At 39.7% G+C, this 19,001-nt stretch overlaps 1 protein-coding gene across 10 annotated transcripts in view; it reads right to left on the bottom strand.

Annotated features, from left to right (window-relative positions):
* UTRN (utrophin) overlaps nt 1-19,001 on the bottom strand; it is a 556,684-nt gene that overhangs the window by 385,504 nt on the left and 152,179 nt on the right. For all 10 annotated transcript variants that reach the window (XM_010808643.4, XM_015472890.3, XM_010808642.4 and 7 more), the window contains 5 exons: nt 17,933-18,102; nt 13,239-13,362; nt 9,182-9,269; nt 2,848-3,089; nt 1,666-1,846 (listed from right to left, as the gene is read on the bottom strand). In XM_010808643.4, the coding sequence (XP_010806945.1) occupies nt 1,666-1,846; nt 2,848-3,089; nt 9,182-9,269; nt 13,239-13,362; nt 17,933-18,102 (805 nt within the window). The remainder of the gene's footprint in view (nt 1-1,665; nt 1,847-2,847; nt 3,090-9,181; nt 9,270-13,238; nt 13,363-17,932; nt 18,103-19,001) is intronic.

The raw sequence follows: 19,001 nt of genomic DNA, 5'->3' as shown, positions 1-19,001 counted from the left end.
AGAACACCACAGCCAGGCGCACAGGTACCCTGAGAAATAATGGCTGCCCCAGCCAGCTGGAGGGATGGGTACTTCAGCCACTGATGTCACATTTACAGACAAGCAACACTAGAGCGGAGAGGAAGCCAGCTCATATGAAGCACAAAGAGCTGAGACCAGCCAGCAGCAAAAGAAACCAGAAGTATTAGTCACAATAGCCGAAGGGTGGAAACAACCCAAACGCTCATCTACAAATGAATAGATAAGCAAAACATGAAGTCTACAGAAAACAGAATACTATTCAGCCTCCAAAAGGAAGGAAATTCTGACATACCCAACCCACAAAAAGGAACTCTGAGGATAGTGAAATGAAGCAGTCAACAAAAAAGAAAAACTGTCTGATTCCACTTAGGAGAGGTTTCTAGAATAGTCAACCTCATGGAAACAGAGAGTAGAATGGTGGCTGCCAGGGGCTGGGGGGAGGAGTAAATGAAGAGCTGCTGCTGAACGGGTATATAGTTTCGGTTTTACAAAGTGAAAAAGTTCTGGGGCTGGGTTGCACAACAACGTGAATATATTTTACACTCCTGAACTCTACACTTTAAAATGGTTTAAATGGTAAGTTTTATGTTATGTATATGTTACCACAATCAAAAACAAAAACAAATAAACTTAGCAATTGTTTTAAAGGTAAGAATAAACATTTAAACTGCTCTTGTCAAAAATAAAAGCCTATTTCGTAACAGCAAATTGAATAGGAGGTCCTCTCAAACCCTTCACAGTCTAGATTAACTGAGTTCAGTCAACAGAAGTATGGTGTCCAAATGCCTTTCCAAAAGAAAGGAAACATGACCCAATCACTCACCACGCACACATACAGAGTCTTACACGTCATTACATAACCTACAATTGCCTCAAGGAAGGGTATGGTTAAATGTGTAGCTTTTTAGCATGCCTTTCCCAAAGTATTACATAATGCAACACAATTCCTGACTTAAAAGCCAAGGAGAAAATAATATATGAGGAATGAGTTTTAAAGATCTATAGGAATTAACTTTCCCAGACCAGTCCTAATCCAAAGGTAAAAATTCTTCAAAATGTTTCCGATGTTTAAAGAGGAACACTTTCTTTGAAAAGAGGAGATGGTATTGCTAAAACTTTAACCATTTGGAGCAAACAGGAGCAAGCAATCATTTCTTTTTAGCCCTGTTAGTAATGATATCAGCTGGCCTCCTTCCGTGAAAGGGAGAAACAACACCCTAAAAAAAAAAAAACTCTTTAAAAATCATTATATCCCATTAACACAGTCTGAATAGCATGTGAAAGATGTCGGCATTTTCACAAGCAAGTATGAATCCAGGAAATAGTCTGAATGTACTTTAAGAAGTGGAACAGTGGCAGGCACAGAGGAAAATACAGTGAGGCTGGTGTAAAGCAAGCAAGTGTACTGAAGGTCTAAATGCATGCTATGCTATGTCACTTCAGTCGTGTCCAACTCTTTGCGACCCCATGGACTACAGCCCACCAGGCTCCTCTGTCTATGGGATTTCCCAGGGAAGAATATTGGAGTGGGTTGCCATTTCCTTCTCCAGGTTTAAATATTGGGAGTAATTTTTAAGTTAAGTCAAACTGAGAACGCAAGATGGTGGAATCATCTAATAGAAAAACGCAAGAGAGTGGGTTTACCGTTCTCGACCTGTTGGTGGCGCTCTTCTAAACCCTGTCGCACGGCTTGGTACCGGCCCACCAAGCTCTCTAAATCCTGCTGGACAAAATCTGGGGCGAAAGGCCGAGACTTCAAGGCTGAGCAGCTTGAACGCAGCATTTCAATTCTGGGGTGGAGGCTACGGAGGTTTGTCAACTCCCGCTAGGAAGAGAAAATGTGATCACACAACTCGCTGAGGATGAACATCCTCACAGAAAGTCAATCAGAGCAGAGTTTACCGAAAGCATGTGATACAAGGAGCATCTTCTTTATTTTTTTTTAAATGTATACATGTATCCCCTTCCTTGTGAGCCTCCCTCCAACTCACCCCACCCCATCCTTCTTGGTCATCACAGAGCGCAGAGCTGAGCTTCCTGTTCTAAACTCAGGTAGCTATTGTGTGCAAGTCAAAGTGCTAGTTGATCAGTTGTGTCCGACTCTTTGAGACGCTACGCATGATAGCCCACCAGGTTTCTCTGTCATAGGGATTCTCCAGGCAGGAACACTGGAGTCAGTTGCCATTCCCTCTTACAGGGGATCTCCTCGACCCAGGGACTGAACCCAGGTCTCCCGCACTGCAGGCAGATTCTTTACCAACTGAGTCACGGGGAACTAGCTATTTTACACACAGTAGGAGAAGGAAACGGCAACCCACTCCAGTATTCTTGCCTGGAGAATCCCAGAGACAGAGGAGCCTAAGTGGGCTGCCGTCTATGGGCTTGCACAGAGTCGGACACGACTGAAGCGACTTAGCAGCAGCAGCAGCAGCAGCAGCAGCAGCAGTGTATATATGTCAGTGCTACTCTCTCGATTGGCCCAACCCTGCCCTACCTTCCTTGTGTCTATAAGTCCATTCTCTGTGTTTCTATTCTTCAATACTACCTTTCTCAATTCCTTTTATAGCTCAGAGGTTAAAGCGTCTGCCTGAAATGCGGGAGACCTAGGTTCGATTCCTGGGTCGGGAAGATCCCTTGGAGAAGGAAATGGCAACCCACTCCAGTATTCTTGCCTGGAGAATCCCATGGGCGGAGGAGCCTGGTGGGCTACAGTCCACGGTGTCGCAAAGAGTCGGACACGACTGAGCTACTTCACTTTCACTTTCTTTCTTTAAATACAGAACTGGACATAGAGCCCTTTCATGTGCTGGATGGCTGTGTCTTTACCTGATAGGAGTCCTTCAAGCTTGGCAAGGACTCCTGGGGAGATTCTGAAGAGGCAGTGTGTTTTACCCACTCTTCTTTTGTCTTTATGGTCTTTTCGAGCTCATCAAGATGCTTGAAATAAGCATTAATATCTTCCTGCAGCTGTATTTTTCTTGCCTGATCTTCCAAACGCTGTGATATATTCTTCCATTCCAATAATACCTTCTCTAAAATATTTTTTACTTCTTCGGTAGGAAGACCTTCTATGTAGACATAAAAAATAAGCAGACACTTTAGGTATTATTACAAAATTTGTTTTCAATTTGCTGTAAACATTTTAACACATTGAAAATAATGAGGCAGTATCGTATTTACTGATCACTCTCTTAAGTTCCTTTTTACACAACAAACATTAAAATGATGCTCTCAAAAATAATTATGCTTAATTCCCTGATAAAAACAGGAGAGGGGGAGCTTATACTAGCAGTTCAGGAGTGGGGTGACCATCACAAAAAGCATAACAGTGGAGTGTCAGCCACTGCCTTCTCTATAGGATGTGTGTTTCTGTCCTTAGCAACCTACTGCTCTACTAGTTTTTAGTCTGAGTCTGAGAAATAAAATGAAGGGTTTGGATTTGTCTGGGGCTCTGACATCAGAAGGTAGGCCCTCTGTCACCAGGAAAAAGAGAGAAAAAGGAGGAGACAGTTTGAGACTTTGGTGACCAAACCACACGTCATAGGAATTGCAAAATGAATGTCTAGAGCCCCTAGTGCTGGTAGCAACCTGGTAAGTGCAGGAATAGGAAGCCAGCAGGCAGGATTCAGCAAAAGGCATTAGCAAACCTATTGGAATGTTACACACAGACCAGGAAATCCAGTGCTGAGATTATCTACTTTAGAAACATATCAGGAAAAAAAAAAAAACATTATGTTTATTGTTGACATCTCATAATTTTGTTTGTCTCATATTTTTGAGAGGTAGAGAATGTACATAAAAAAGTTATATATAATAACAGGCTTTATCATAGTCTTTCCCTTAATATAAAATACCATCAAGTCATAAAATTACTATGAAAATTATGGGAAATCTGCAAAAGAAATGTTATCTCCTGAGAAGGGCATGCATGTTGAAAAGATGGGCTTAACATCTTTATTATTTAAGCAGGAGGGCAATAAAACTTTGTAAATATATGCCATCAAAATCCAGGGTAATGAGAGCTCTAAGGGGGAAAAAATGGCATGTAAGACAAAAGATCACTTAGGATCCAGAGATGATGCAATTTTGAAAATTTTTCTAACACACCACATCCACTGAAAATTAGAAATACAAACGTGACATTACATAATGTGTATGTATCACCCATGTCAATTGCTGAAGTAAACTGTCCATCATTACAAAGATAATACAATATCACACCTGGACAAAACATTCACACCACAGTTCAAGTTCAATTATCCCTGTTAATTCAGGTCATAAACTAAATAAATTACTAAAAAAAATAGTTTTTTTCTGACAAACTACCTGAGCAATGGAAATCTAGCCTGTGCTTCTGCCTGGCCATTTCCATTTTAAGTGAGCAAAGAAATAACATCAGCCACTTCAAATTTACATGTCAGGGTAATTTATGATAAACAAGAAAGGAAATTAAGCTGGCAAATAAAATTCCTGAGATGGAAAATTGTCACCACAAATCCAGAAAATAGGTAAGAGGTACTTATTTTAGGTTCTAGGCAAGCTGAAAAGGTTCTAGGCAAGCTGAAAAATCTTCAATTTTTTTTTTTAATTCACTGACGATATTTCACCATCCATTCACTTTGCCCTTTCAAACCGGTTCTCGAAATTTAAATCTCCCTCCTCTAAGACTGATATTATTATAGTTGGGACCAGTATCAAAGTAATAAATAAAGCGCAGTTTACATCTTAAAAAAGGAAAACCATACACTGTCTTTTAAAACAATTGTTTTGCTCCTAGAGGTCCAGAGTTACAGCTTTTCTATTTCTATAGAACATCCAACTCTTGGATGACTGATCTAAAGCCAAAATCAATATCCCATCCTTGTATTAATTTTCTAGAAGAGATAAAATATAACATATTCTGGCTACTTATTCTCACTTGACTTTAGCTTTTCAATCTATCACTATTAAAACCAGGGAAATGTTTGCAAAACATTTCATCATTATCAAATTCCATAGGCTTATGTGTGTGTTAGTCACTCAGTCATGTCTGACTCTTTGCAACCCCATGGACTATAGCTCACCAGGCTCCTCTGTCCATGGAATTCTCCAGACAAGAATACTGGAGTGGGTTGCCCCATTTCCTTCCCCAGGGTATCTTCCCAACCCAGGGATCAAACCGGGGTCTCCCACATTGCAGACTCTTTACCATCTGAGCCACAAGGACTTTGCCAGACAAACAGGAGTCAGTTATTAAAGCTACATCATCCAAGTGCCCCACTTTCCTGTTATAGTAATTAACGATCTTTTGGAATAAAATAAGCTAAACCAAAAAAACCAGGTTTGGTGTGGCAGTTGTGAAAGTCAAACAAAACAAATTATTTCACTTTTTAAAAACATTTTTGCGCTACAAGAGATGTCACAAAACGTAATTCACACGTTAGTTAGAAAGGTCCTAACAGACTGCACTGTGCTGGAATGTTTTGATGAAACTAGTTTGAGAAAACCAGTGATGCAATTATTTGAACATCTGTCTACTGAAGAACTTGATGTGCTTTTCTAACTGAATTGATTCATGTATCTGCATCCTTACATAGGCAGACTCTGGGTAAATTTACACTCTATAAAAAAACTTCTACATTGATTATCCAAGGTCCAGGATTTATATAATGGCAACCCACTCCAATGTTCTTCCTGGAGAATCCCAGGGATGGGGGAGCCTGATGGGCTGCCGTCTCTGGGGTCGCACAGAGTCGGACACGACTGAAGCAACTTAGCAGCAGCAGCAGCAGGATTTATTTCAAATGTATTGAGGAGAAGGAAGGGCAGGGAGGATCACCCAGTTGTTCTTTCATTTCTGTTCAACATCTCTGGTTTTAAAACAGCAGTAGGATTAACAGCACTAACCACATGTTAAGAAGGAAAATGCAACACCGTAAAATTAGAATAATGGATAAAATGGAACGACAGTGGGAAATTTTTTAAATCACTTTTATTCTCTCACTATGGCAACCCACTCCAGTGTTCTTGCCTGGAGAATCCCAGGGAAGGGGGAGCCTGGTGGGCTGCCGTCTATGGGGTCACAACAGAGTCGGACACAACTGCAGCGACTAAGCAGCAGCAGCAACAAAAGGCACAGACTCCCCCAAAATGAGAAAATTAAACCCATAATATATAGACTCTGTTCAGATCAATGTCCCCATTTCGAAGCTTCCCATCCCATCTTAAAAAATTTTAACGACTGATGTTTTTTACAATAAACAGAATTGGGGCCCTGTAGGAATGAATGAATTTCCACTTCTACCAAAGCTAAAAAAAAAAAAAGGTAATGCAAAATATCAAAGATTCACTATAAAATTAAACAAGTATACATAAGGTCACAAAACTCACCCCTTTATAAAATATCATATATTCCCTGATATTTGTACTTGATCTTTTGCAAATAGCACTTTCACATGAACTCAGTTTTCAGAGTATATATTATAGAAAATGCCTATTCACAGCAAGATTTTATCAAGCAAAAGTGTAGTCACCTATCAAAACTTCTTCACTTTCTAGACAAGGGAGCAGAGTAACAAAAGGGTTACTTGATTTGCCCGATGACACAAAACTAGGAAAAGACAGGAGACACCAAGGTCTCCCATTCATTCCCCAATTCGGTGTGGGTGTGATTCTTGCTTTAACATATCACCTCTCACCACCTCCCTCCCTATGTAGTCTTCATATGAGTCTCTGAACTCTAAATCTGCCATACCCACCAAACGCTGACCCAGACAAGAAGTTAATTCAGTTCACAGACTTATGAAATTACCCCCTCATCACCCAGATAAAGTCTGGTTTCCAAGCTCAAATGTTGATGTAGAAGTGAAGAATCTATGATTGTAACTAACATGAATTTAACACACAATTTATTGTAATTATTGAAGTATCTTAAAGGAAATTACAGTCTCTGTCTCTAGGTCCCTTCAAGTAAATACCTGAAAGAGTAATCTTCAAGTGGGGTGCCCACACCCAGGAATAAGACACTTAACAGTGGACTGTGAAAGAAATTACTATTCTACTTGGAAGGGGAAGTAGAGAGACAGGGACGGAAAGAGAGACAAAAGGAATGGGGGAGGGAGAAGGAAAGAAAGAAATTAAGCTGTACTAATAATTTATAACAATGGTATATTTGCATAATTAATAAATGTATATATACTGGGCACATACATGTTTTTGTGTATGTGTATGTGACCTCAGTATATATACAAAATAAATTGACGTATTTTTCAAAAGGCAGAGGGAAAAACAATCTAAAGTGTTTTAAAATGTGGTTTTCTGGGATGGAAGCAATTGATTGATCCACTACAGACACCAGGAAACTTTCTGGAGGGGTGGAAATATTCTATATATTCATAAGTGTGTGTAGGTTTGTCAAAACAACACAGTTTCATATATTTCAATATAACTTTAAAAATGTGAAAATACTAATAATGATTAAGTGGATGAGGAGTGAGTAGGAATACACGTAATTCGGGAATGGTGGACTATCATTAATTACTGAAGGGATAATTGATAAGGGAGGTGCACTGTACTATTCTGTCTGCTTTGTGTATATTTCCATTTTCTATAGTAAGAAGTCAAAAAATAAAAAGGTTGAAAACTACATTGTTGAAGAGTCTCATCTACTAATATTCACAACTCGGTTTTGGGTGTCTCTGGCTTTTATCAAGGAGAACTGCAACAGACTTCCAAATCACTTATTGTTGGAATAAAGAATAGGGCTTATAAGAAAAGCCTTTCAAAGCAAGACCCAAAAAGAATCATATACAAAACTGTATGGCAGAAATATTAATCTTTACATTCTCCAGAGCCACTGGGTCTATGGGGGAAAAAAGTTCTTTAGGTACAAATTTCAAATACAAGTAACACTTTGTCAAATTTAACTAAAATAAAACACCTGTACTAAGTCAACATAATGCACTGAAAGCTATCAAAAATCAAATAATCTCAACGAATTTACCCTAAGGTAACTTCACATCCTTAATATTGCCAAAGTAACATTTTCTTTTACTGCCTCCCTCCAATATGTAACCCCAAGGATGAGATTTTAAAATCTCCCACACAATTGGATTTTAACTCCTGCTGAGGTATGAGAGTTTTATTTGGGTTCTCTTATTCATATAAATATCCATATAAATCCTAAAGGAAATCAGTCCTGAATATTCATTGGAAGGACTGATGTTGAAGCTGAAACTCCAATACTTTGGCCACCTGATGGGAAGAGCTGACTCGTTTGAAAAGACCCTGATGCTGGGAAAGATTGAAAGCGAGAGAAGGGAACAACAGAGGATGAGATGGTTGGATGGCATCACTGACTCGATGGACATAAATTTGAGTAAACTCCGGGAGTTGGTGATGGACAGGGAGGCCTGGCGTGCTGCAGTCCATGGGGTCGCAAAGAGTCGGACACGACTGAGTGATTGAACTGAACTGAACTGATCCATATAAAAGAACAGCTTTGCTATTATCTATTTTATATAATCAGCTTCAGCATAAATTTTCATTTCTAAAAAGATTCTGCTGCCTAGAAATTTTTATGAAAAACCATTTTCCTAGCAAAAAGAGGGCTAGAGTGTTACAAGTAAATATTTGATTGTTAAACTGTAAATAGCATTACTTTGCCAACAAAGGTCTGTCTAGTCAAAGCAATGGTTTTTCCAGTAGTCATGTATGGATGTGAAAGTTGGACTATAAAGAAAGCTGAGCACCTAAGAATTGATGCTTTTGAACTGTGGTGTTGGAGAAGACTCTTGAGAGTCCCTTGGACTGCAAGGAGATCCAACCAGTCTATCCTAAAAAAAATCAGTCCTGAATATTCATTAGAAGGACTGATGCTGAAGCTGAAACTCCAATACTTGGGCCACCTGACCAGAAGAACTGACTCATTTGAAAAGATCCTGATGCTGGGGAAGATTGAAGGTGGGACATAGGGGATGACAGACGACGAGTTGGCTGGATGACATCACTGACTCAATGGACACGAGTTTGAGTAATCTCCGGGAGTTGGTGGTGGACAGGGAAGCCTGGCATGCTGCAGTCCATGGAGTTGCAAAGAGTCGGACATGCCTGAGTGACTAAACTGAAACAGCATTCAGTGTCACCATCTAAGAAAATATTTTTTAAAAAGCAACATTCTCACCTTTTCCCATTTGCTCCAAAAGGATTTGTCCAGTTTGGTTTAATTCATCCAGTCGGGGTTTTATTTCCATCTGTTCTTTTTCTAATCCCTGAAAATAAAGTCCCAAATAAGAATAGTTCAAACTCTCTTCTCAGTGTAATGCTGATGCTTCTTGACATTTTTATATTTTATGGCCCTCTCATATTCTCTTTAGGGGTTACAGTCAAAGTTTACCTAAGAAAATACTACAAGATAAAACTATGCCATTTCAGGCTGCCCTCCAGAATGCCAGAGGTTATTAAATGTCAACGGTAAATGCAAACAAACAGTATAAAACCCTCATTTCTTTTATAAGAGAAAAAGTTGTACTCTACATTTATGAGTTCCTATCAGGAGGAAATAATTAAAATTAGTATTTTAGATCCAGGATATCTAGTCATGTATATGAAGTCAGTAAAAATAAGTCTGAATCAAATGAATGTGCTATGAAGACAGAGATTACCAAACAAAAAATTATTTAAGATTTAAGAAAGAAATAATGAGTCTCAATATCATTTGTTTGTTTTATATTAAGCATAGGGTATAATGCAAATTTTAACCACAAGCATAATTCACACATAATCTTTAGACACTGACAATATGTTTCAGGACCAAACTAAAGAATTTTATTCTTTATATTTAAAAAATGGCTGCTAATTTTCATATTTATGTCTGTATGGTTTGATATTCTCAATGTCCCTATATCTCAGAGACAGAAGAACACAAAATCTTCCAGAATCAGTAAGAAAGGGCTGAGCAAAATCATGGACACACACAAACACACTCAAATTTTTGTGTACACAGTCAATATTAGAAATTTCTCCAATTGATAATTATCTATTAATTAACTACTCAAATAGTGTCCAAAATAGCACAATCAAATGTTCCAGGCAAAAATAAAAACTTCCAGGTAAACCATATTATTTCAACCAAATAACCTGAAGAAGAATCCCACTTTTAAGGTCTATGCAGGTAACCACTATCAAATATTCAATAAATTTAGCTCACCTATTTTGATGCATACAAGCTTTACTGCAACTTAGCCATTTTTATAGTCAAAGATCAAGAAAGAACATGAGATTCTAAGAAACACTACTTACTTTTGTTAAACTAACTACCAATGCAAAAAAGTTACCATCAAACTGGAGAAAATTATTACCTGCCTTATACTAAACTGATGTCCTGCTACTTTTTATGGCAGTGGTAGATTGAACAAAGGATTCTCCACTCAGATATTGCATCAGTTAGAACAAATTATTCCTTCATTAAAGCAACACTAGCTGATATTTCCCAAATTTGCAAGAAAAATTAGCAATGGTTAAATTTTCTTTATTTTACATATTTCCCATCCCACTGACACTATTTATCTAAAACAACAAAATAAGCAAACTTAAAAAGGAAAAACATAAGAACTGCCAATCATGCCTTACATACACATGTCAAAGTTGCTCAGTCGTGTCCGACTCTTTGCAACCCCATGGACTGTACAGTCCATGGAATTCTCTAGGCCAGAATACTGGAGTGGGTAGCCTTTCCCTTCTCCAGGGGATCTTCTCAACCCAGGGATCAAACCCAGGTCTCCCACAATGCAGGCAGATTCTTTTCCAGCTAAGCCACAAGAGAAGCCCAAGAATACTGGAGTGGGTAGCCTATCCCTTCCACAACTGTTATTTTTATCCTCTCAAATATTACAATAACAATTTCTGAAAGTAAAATTGTTTCTAGATCACAGGATGAAACTTATCAATATTTTATGGGATTTGTTCCATAAAGATCACTATAACTTCCAAGTTCTCAGCCAGTTTACTGCCTTTGATTAATATTCTTTACTGGTCTTTCAGAAACACATGAAATCATGGAACACGGCTCCCACACCTGGCTCTCTTGATCCCCTGTGCAGAGGCTCTGATAATGGTGCTTCCACATCCCCACTGTCCACAGTCATCATTCTCTCCTTCCATAAGCCAAGAGCTTTACAGAGCGCTGAAAACACAGGCTTCCGTGGAAAATCATCCTCACTTTCTAAGCACTGGCAGCAGACATATAAACAATGATGTAAATGCAGTAAGGGTTTTCACAGAGGTATGGTCAAAGCAGTATGGAATCTGCCTATGGAGGCTTATGGAAGCTTTCTGAAGTAGAGGGCGTTTCAGCCACAAAGCACAAAGGCTTACTAAACGGCCATCTGGAGCCCAGAAAACAACACATGGAGAAGGCAAAGGACTGAGAAAAGCACAGGAGCCAGGAGGACTGGAGCTCTAAGGAGTGAATAAGAGCTGCAGAGGCTGTGCTGAGAGGTAGAGAAGACCCCTGCCTGGGAGGCCTTGTATGCTGGGGCCCGGCAGCGTTCCCATCGTCTCCCCACAGCAGTGGGAAGTCATCAATTAACTGCAAGCACTGGAGCTGCAAAATCAGATTGATATCTTAGACTGACCATTGGTCAGAGAAGCTAAGGCTGTGAGAATTTGAGAAGGGAAGGTGAACAGTGGCAAATGCTGCAGAGAAAGGAGATCTGAGGAAAATAGAAATCTATCCTTTTGAAAGCAATCGTCAGTGGTGACCTCTAACTAAGAACAGTCACAGTGGAATGATAAAGCAAAAATCAGTCTCAGCTTCTCACGCAAACATTCAAAGTCAGGTCTAACCCCAAACCACCTCTCTAGCCTTAACTCTCTACCACTTTTATACACACATCTAGCACAAAACAAAACAAATTCTCTGTTCCAAGAATTACAGCATGATTGCCCCACTCTGAACCTCTGCTCAAGGGCACTGCCTGCCAGGTTTGCCCTTGAGCCCAGCTCCAAGCCCCTCCCTTCAGTGTCACCTCCCCCTCTGGACTTCACCAGGAGATAGCAACAGCTGTAATCCTGGCCTCCTCTCAATTCTCATAGTACCTACTACTTTCTAACTCACATCATGAACATCTATATACACATCTTATTTTTTAAACGTTGTCCAAACTCTTTTCCAACAAAGGTCCGTCTAATCAAAGCTATGGTTTTTCCAGTACTCATGTATGGATGTGAGAATTGGACCATAAAAAAAGCTGAGTGCAGAAGAATTGATGCTTTTGAACTGTGGTGTTGGAGAAGACTCTTGAGAGTCTCTTGGACTGCAAGGAAATCAAACCAGTCAATCCTAAAGGAAATCAATCCTGAATATTCTTTGGAAGGACTGATGCTGAAGCTGAAGCTCCAATACCTTGCCTACCTGATGCGAAGAACTGACTCACTGGAAAAGATCCTGATGCTGGGAAAGACTGAAAGCAGGAGGAGAAGGGGACAACAGAGGATGAAATGGTTGGATGGCATCACTGACTCGATGAACATGAGTTTGAGCAAGCTCCAGGAGTTGGTGATGGACAGGGATGCCTGGCGTGCTGCAGTCCATGGGGTTACAAAGAGTTGGACATGACTGAGCAACTGAACTGAACTAAAACTCACTCCACTGGTGATGGAGATGGCAATACAGACCTGCTCAAAGTGCCCAAATTATTGGGCATGCAAAGATGCACAGAGACTTCATGAACACCAACGAGATAAATCACTACAACCTCCTGCTTCAATTTACATTACTACTCACGCAGTATAAAGTAGCACAGCCAAGATCCCATACATTTTATAGTATTTATTTTTTAAAATACATCTCATCTTAAAAATATATATATAGAAGAAATCTGGAGATTCAAAATTGCTTATTGTATTCAGAAGCCAAAACATCTTCAGCTTACATGCATATAATATTAGGTGTCAGATTAAGATAGATCTAATCAAGCTAAAAAAGAATAGTAACAACTGGACCATGTTAGCAAGTGTCCCTTCCTGCACATCTCAGTGGTTAAAGAAGGAAGAAAAAAGGGAATTGATGTCAGCCTGCTTGAACAGATTGAAAATGTAATAGAGAGTTCTAAAAGCTACCTTATGGTTACATTTATTTTACAGGAAGATTTTTGGATCCCATCACATCTTTATGCCAACAGCAGATCCATTCTGATGAAATATTTTATTCACTGGGATATTTTTGTTTTATCTTTTACCTTCAACTTCTTTTTCATTTCTGATGTTTCTTGCATCTTCTTATACTCTTTTATCTCTGTGGCTTGAATGGCAGTCTTTGATTTCAAGATCCAGTTCAACAGCTCAGCACTTATAGCATCAAACCTGATTTAAGATTCAGATGTTACCAACTATCATTCATTTTCTACTATTGTTTCACTTGGCTCAAGAAAGAGAGCAACCACAACACCAATACAGCATGTGGTTTTAAACACTCCTCAAAAATAAAGGCAACCCAGAAATACAGTAACCACACAAAATCACATCATACATTTACAGTTTAAAGTATGAAAAGAGAAACAAAGTTGTAATGTTAATAAATAAAATTATTAAATAAAAATTTTAAACATTATACGAGCTTGTATTTTCACAAGCTTTTTGTAGATCATGAAAAACAGATATGGTGAGATACCCACAAGTAACAACAAGTACAGAGATTCCTAAACTAATACCTTCTTTAACTCAACATGTATTACTGAGCCTCGTATATGCCAGGCACTGGACTGGGCTCTTAATATAAAGGTAAACCAGAAACAGTCCCAGAAATTCATAGGATGCCTCCTAATTCAACTGGGGAGGGGTGGCTTCCTGGAGAACAACAGCTTTATGCCCAGGAGTTATCCTTGCAAAGGGAGAACAAAGAAAGGGAGGAACACACCTTGAGCACTGTAAGTAGTTAAGTGCAACTGGAATAGCGAGTACTAACTAAGCAGGGAGGAACGATAGATGATGTGGCAGAGAGCCTCTCGGACCAGTAACTGGAAGGCCCTGCAGGCTAGCTGAAGGAGCTGGACCTTAACCGAAAGGCAACAGAAAGCCAGTGAGGGGCTTAAAGCATGGGACTGACATGATTATATTTACCCTTTTGGGTCCCTGAAAAGAAAGAATAGAGACAAGTCCAGAAAATAGACGGTGGTAGTCACAGGAGCCAGAACTAAGTAAGAGTGGAAAGGAAAAAAGGGAACAGACCTGGGAGGTGTTGAGAAGGTCAGTTAAAACCACAGTGATGAGGAACAAGAGGAGAAACATTCAGTGGGCGCTGGCCATATGCCAGGCCCTTTCCAAATGGTTTCTGTGCATTATTAACTCCAGGAATCCTCACAACAACCCTGCGAGTATACACTATTATTATCCTTTCTAATGATGAAGGAATTGAGCTCACAGAGGTTTTAAATAACTTCTCCAGACCACAAAGCTAACAAAGGCTAGAGCTGGGATTTAAGCTGAGCAGTCTGTGCTTGTAACCAGGACTCTGCACACAGAACTCAAAGCAACTTCTGGATATTTTTAGATGATTCTCAGGTAAGCACAGGTTGTCCTTGCTGATTCTTTTGGGAAACTTGGCTGAACGGCTTTTCAGTGAATTCTGAGTATTCGTCTTTTCACCAAGGTAAATTTGTCTTGTCATTTGAATGGGATTTTGTGACACTCTAAGTAAATAACCAAAGGTCACAGTATCAGTCAAACCACAGTACACTCCTCATGTCATCTTCACAGCAGATTTCTATTTAATCTTTCAGGAGCACAAACCAAAGATCGTGTTTTAAATGACCTTGGAGACTGAGTCCATCTCTGCCCTCAATATGAGCGAGAACAATGTGAATGCATTAGAGCCACCATGATCATCTCAGGTCATGTTAATAGATAGGAATCTAGATTATAGGAAATGACTGTTACTATGGTGTTAAAAGAAAAAGAAAAAAAAACAGCCAGTAGCAGCACAGCAGAGGAGAAGGGGAAATAAACCATTACTTCTGAAGCATGTATTATAAGCTATGCTACGCAGTTATTCAAGGTTCGTACCTGTTCGGACAGCCCATTTTAAGACAAGCTAATAGTGCTTTCTACATCAGACTAAAAATAGTAAAGGATCTGAAAATCAAGTCTCACTAGGATGCTTAACAATATTTTGGACTTTAGGACAATGTAAATTAGATTATGAAACGTATCCTTAAATTCTGAAGAGGTACCATATTGAAGGGGGTGATGTGGTTGCGTATCACTCCAAAATGCAAAACTAGCACCATTAGTAGACTCAGAGGGGTTTTAAAGTTTAAAAAAAAAACACAATATTTGGGCAAAATTTCTAATAATGAAATTTCACTGCTGTCTGTTATAACAAACTGAATGTACTCAAGTCTCTATGTGTCTAAGAAAGAACTGAAGCCATTTCTGCATCAATCAAATCTCAGAAGACTGTGGAACTCACAACTGGTTGCCCACCCAACAGACACCTCCCTCCCCACATTTCTTCCTTGCTGCCTGAGTACCCCCAGAACACAACTACAGAGATGGAAAATGCAGGATAGTTTCAACCTCCCAGGAACCCAGGGCGGGGCAAATGTCTGAGTTTTGGCGAGTAAGACCAGAGTCAGGGAGTTAGTAATATCTTCCATAAAAGGTCCTTCTCCCTGATTAAAAAAGAAAAAAGTTTTGTTTAGAAGACAAATAAGGAAAAACTTCCCTGCCTGCATATAAAGCAGGTTATACAAAGTTGTTACGCCAAGTGCTACAGCAGCATCTTGGGATCATGAGAAGACAGGTTTTGCCTTTTACCTTGCTAACATGCTGAGGATGGCAGAGACAGGGTGCCACGATGCTGACCCACACCATCCCATTAAAACTGCCCCACCTCCGGACTTTTTGCAACATGAGATAGTCAATGACCTCATTGTATAAGTCACTTTGGGCACAGTATTCTGTTTCTTGCAACAGAACTCACCCTATACAACATGGACATGTGTAAGATTGTATAGTTAGGCACCGTGACATTGCAATTTATAGTAAGAAACAAATATTTGGCCTTCAGCCTTGTTTCTAACACAGAGTTCCCAAACTCTTGGAATTTCCAAAGTGATAAGAGCAACAGAGGTGTCATTTGTCATGTTAGTGAGATGACTTTTGAATCCCATCTAAAAAGGTAGGCTGGTTGTCCGGAGACCCAACCTTGTAATTAGAGGGTTGGAACTTTAGTCTCACCTTGCCCCCCTGACCTCAGGGGAGGGGAGAGGGGCTGGAGGTTGAATCAATCGCCAAAGATCAACGATCTAATCAGTCATGACTTTGTAATGCAGCCTCCCTAAAAAGCCACAAGGATAGGGATCAGAGAGCTTCAGGTAGGTGAGCATGTGGATGTTCAGGGAGACCAGGGCACCTGGAGAGGGCATGGGAGCCCACACCCTCTCCCCATGTCCTGCCCTGTGCAGCTCCTCAGTCCAGCTCTCCCTGAGTTGTATCCTTTTATAACAAACCAGTCATCTATTAAGCAAAACATTTTCCTGAGTTCTATAAGCTACTCTACAAAGCTAACTGAAGCAGAGGAGGTGGTGTTAGAAATCTCTGAATTATAGCCAGTTGGTCAGAACTATAGGTTAACAACCTAGATTTGTAACTGGCATCTAAAGTCCAAGGAAGAGGTGCTGGAACCCTCTAACCTGTAGCCAGTTGGTAAGAAGCATAGGTAACCTGGCATCTGATCTGAGATGGGGCAGGAGCAGGAAAAAGCAGACCTGGAGGAATAAACCTCTAACCTGTGAAGTTAGAATTGGTACCAGAACCTATTCATGCACCCTAGTCTTTCACGGCCTGCCCAGCTTCCAAATGCACAAAATCAACTGGCCGATACACGGACAGAATATAGACACTCAGGAAATAAAAGGTCCACAGTAAGATCAACATCACAAGCATCTCCCTCATCTGCTGCCTTGGCTCCAGAAGGAAAAGTTCCACAGCTGTTTGCAACTCAGAGGTCCAACTCGTGGTCCTAAAAGGAGGTGCTGTTAGGATGCAGGAACGCAGCCTTATTACCAAAACTAAAGTCAACAGGCAAAACTGCAATCCTGCTTTGTCTAACAAAAGCTGAATTGGGGAAATCATATTATTTTTATTCAGGCAAAAGTAACTGCCCATGTACCCAAGCACTGGAATTCTACTGTCAAAGGGCATGAAAACAGCAGTATTCAAGGGCTGCTCTGAGACTATCTGTTCCAGGGCCGGTGAGCATGGTCCCTGGCCCATAGGAAAGCGCTGCAGAAGATTCAACACTAGTGAAAGCTCAATGCATGCCAGATATGACTGTTCCTCTTGTAAAGATCCTGAGTTTCTTTTGAGTCAGAAAATGAAACAAATTTTACCAAAGATGGATCTTTGGTAACATGAAGAATCTGTTACTAAAACAAAGGAATTAACAAGGAAAGAAAGAAGACATGAAGACAGCAAGGGAAGGAAAAGAGAAAGATCTAAAGGAATTACTTCCCTTAATTAAGTTTCTTTTAAAGGTAAGAAGAAGGAGAGTCACAAAGAATAAGGAGATAGATCTAAAGCAAAACTGTAGGAACTGTGACAGTGGAAGAAAGAATAAACAAAGGATCGTGGACAATGATATCCACCCACAGTAAATGATGGGAAAGAAAGAACTAAGGAAACGGTATGTTCTGTCCATGAAGGCTACAGGCACACAGTTCTACCAAATGAACCAAAGATAAATAAAATCCAGATGACTTAGATGCTTAACCAGTATAAAGTGGAATATTCAGAAGACTGAGAGGTAGTGAGTGGTTCAGTAGTTGAATTTCCATTACAATAATTATGTTTAAATTTGCATATGATTAGTGATCAGTACAAAATAAGTACCGAGCACAAAATATTAATATATCATGTGCAAAATAGTTCTCACTTTTTTTTAGCTTCCAAATCCACAGGGATCTGTCTCTTCTTTGGGGGAGGAGGAGGAGGCAGCTCTTGCTTAGACCTTTTTGTAGTTACTTGTTCTCTTAGGCGAACCGTCTCTAAAAGATCCTTCTGAGGAATCTGGGACATTCCCAGCTTTGCAACTGCCTGAGTCACCTGAAATAAAAATCAACCAGGTTTAATGTTTTACAACAGCTTTATTGAAATATAATTCACAAGCCATAAAATTCTCCCTTGGAAAACATATGATCCCATGGTCATCAATACATTCAGAGTTGTTGTGCAACCATGCCCACTTTCTAATTCCAGAATAAGGCTTATCATTTCAAAAGGAAATCCCATACCCAGTAACAGTCACTCCCATCCTTCTCTCCCTCTTGCCCCTAGAAATGACTAATCTCCTTTCTGTCTCTACGGATTTGCCTATTCTGGATATGTCATGTATTAATAGAATCAGTGCATTAACCTTGTGACCAGCTACTTTTACTTAGCACAATGTTTTCAGGGGTTCATCTCTGTTGTATCATATATTGGTACATTATTTTATTATTACTTAATAATATTCCCAGGTGGCAGTGGTGGTAAGGAACTTGCCTGCCAACACAGGAAATGTAAGAGATACAGGTTTGATCCCTGGGTCAGGAACATCCCCTGAAGTAGGAAATGGCAACCCAATCCAGTATTCTTGCCTAAAGAATCCCACAGACAGAGGAACCTAGAAGGCTACAGTCCACAGGGTCGCAAAGGGTGGGACATGACTGCGTGACTTGGCACACAGCACACAATAATATTCCATTGTATGAATACACCACATTTTGTCCATCCATATATCTATTGATGGATGTATGGGTTGTTTCACTTTTTGGTTGTTGTGAATTTTGCTGCTCTAAATATTCATGTACAAACCAGTGTTATTTTTGATCAAGATGCTAAAATATTTTTTTAATTTATAAAATTACTTAAGATGAAAAAATCATTTTCGAGAAGGAAATGGCAACTCCAGTATTCTTACCTGGTAAATCCCATGGACAGAGGAGCCTAACAAGGTCACAACT

This window comes from Bos taurus, chromosome 9, assembly GCF_002263795.3.
Source record: "Bos taurus isolate L1 Dominette 01449 registration number 42190680 breed Hereford chromosome 9, ARS-UCD2.0, whole genome shotgun sequence".
NCBI classification, from domain to species: domain Eukaryota; kingdom Metazoa; phylum Chordata; class Mammalia; order Artiodactyla; family Bovidae; genus Bos; species Bos taurus.
The sequence above is the reverse complement of the archived record's forward strand: the minus strand, read 5'-3'. Positions and strand labels throughout refer to the sequence as shown.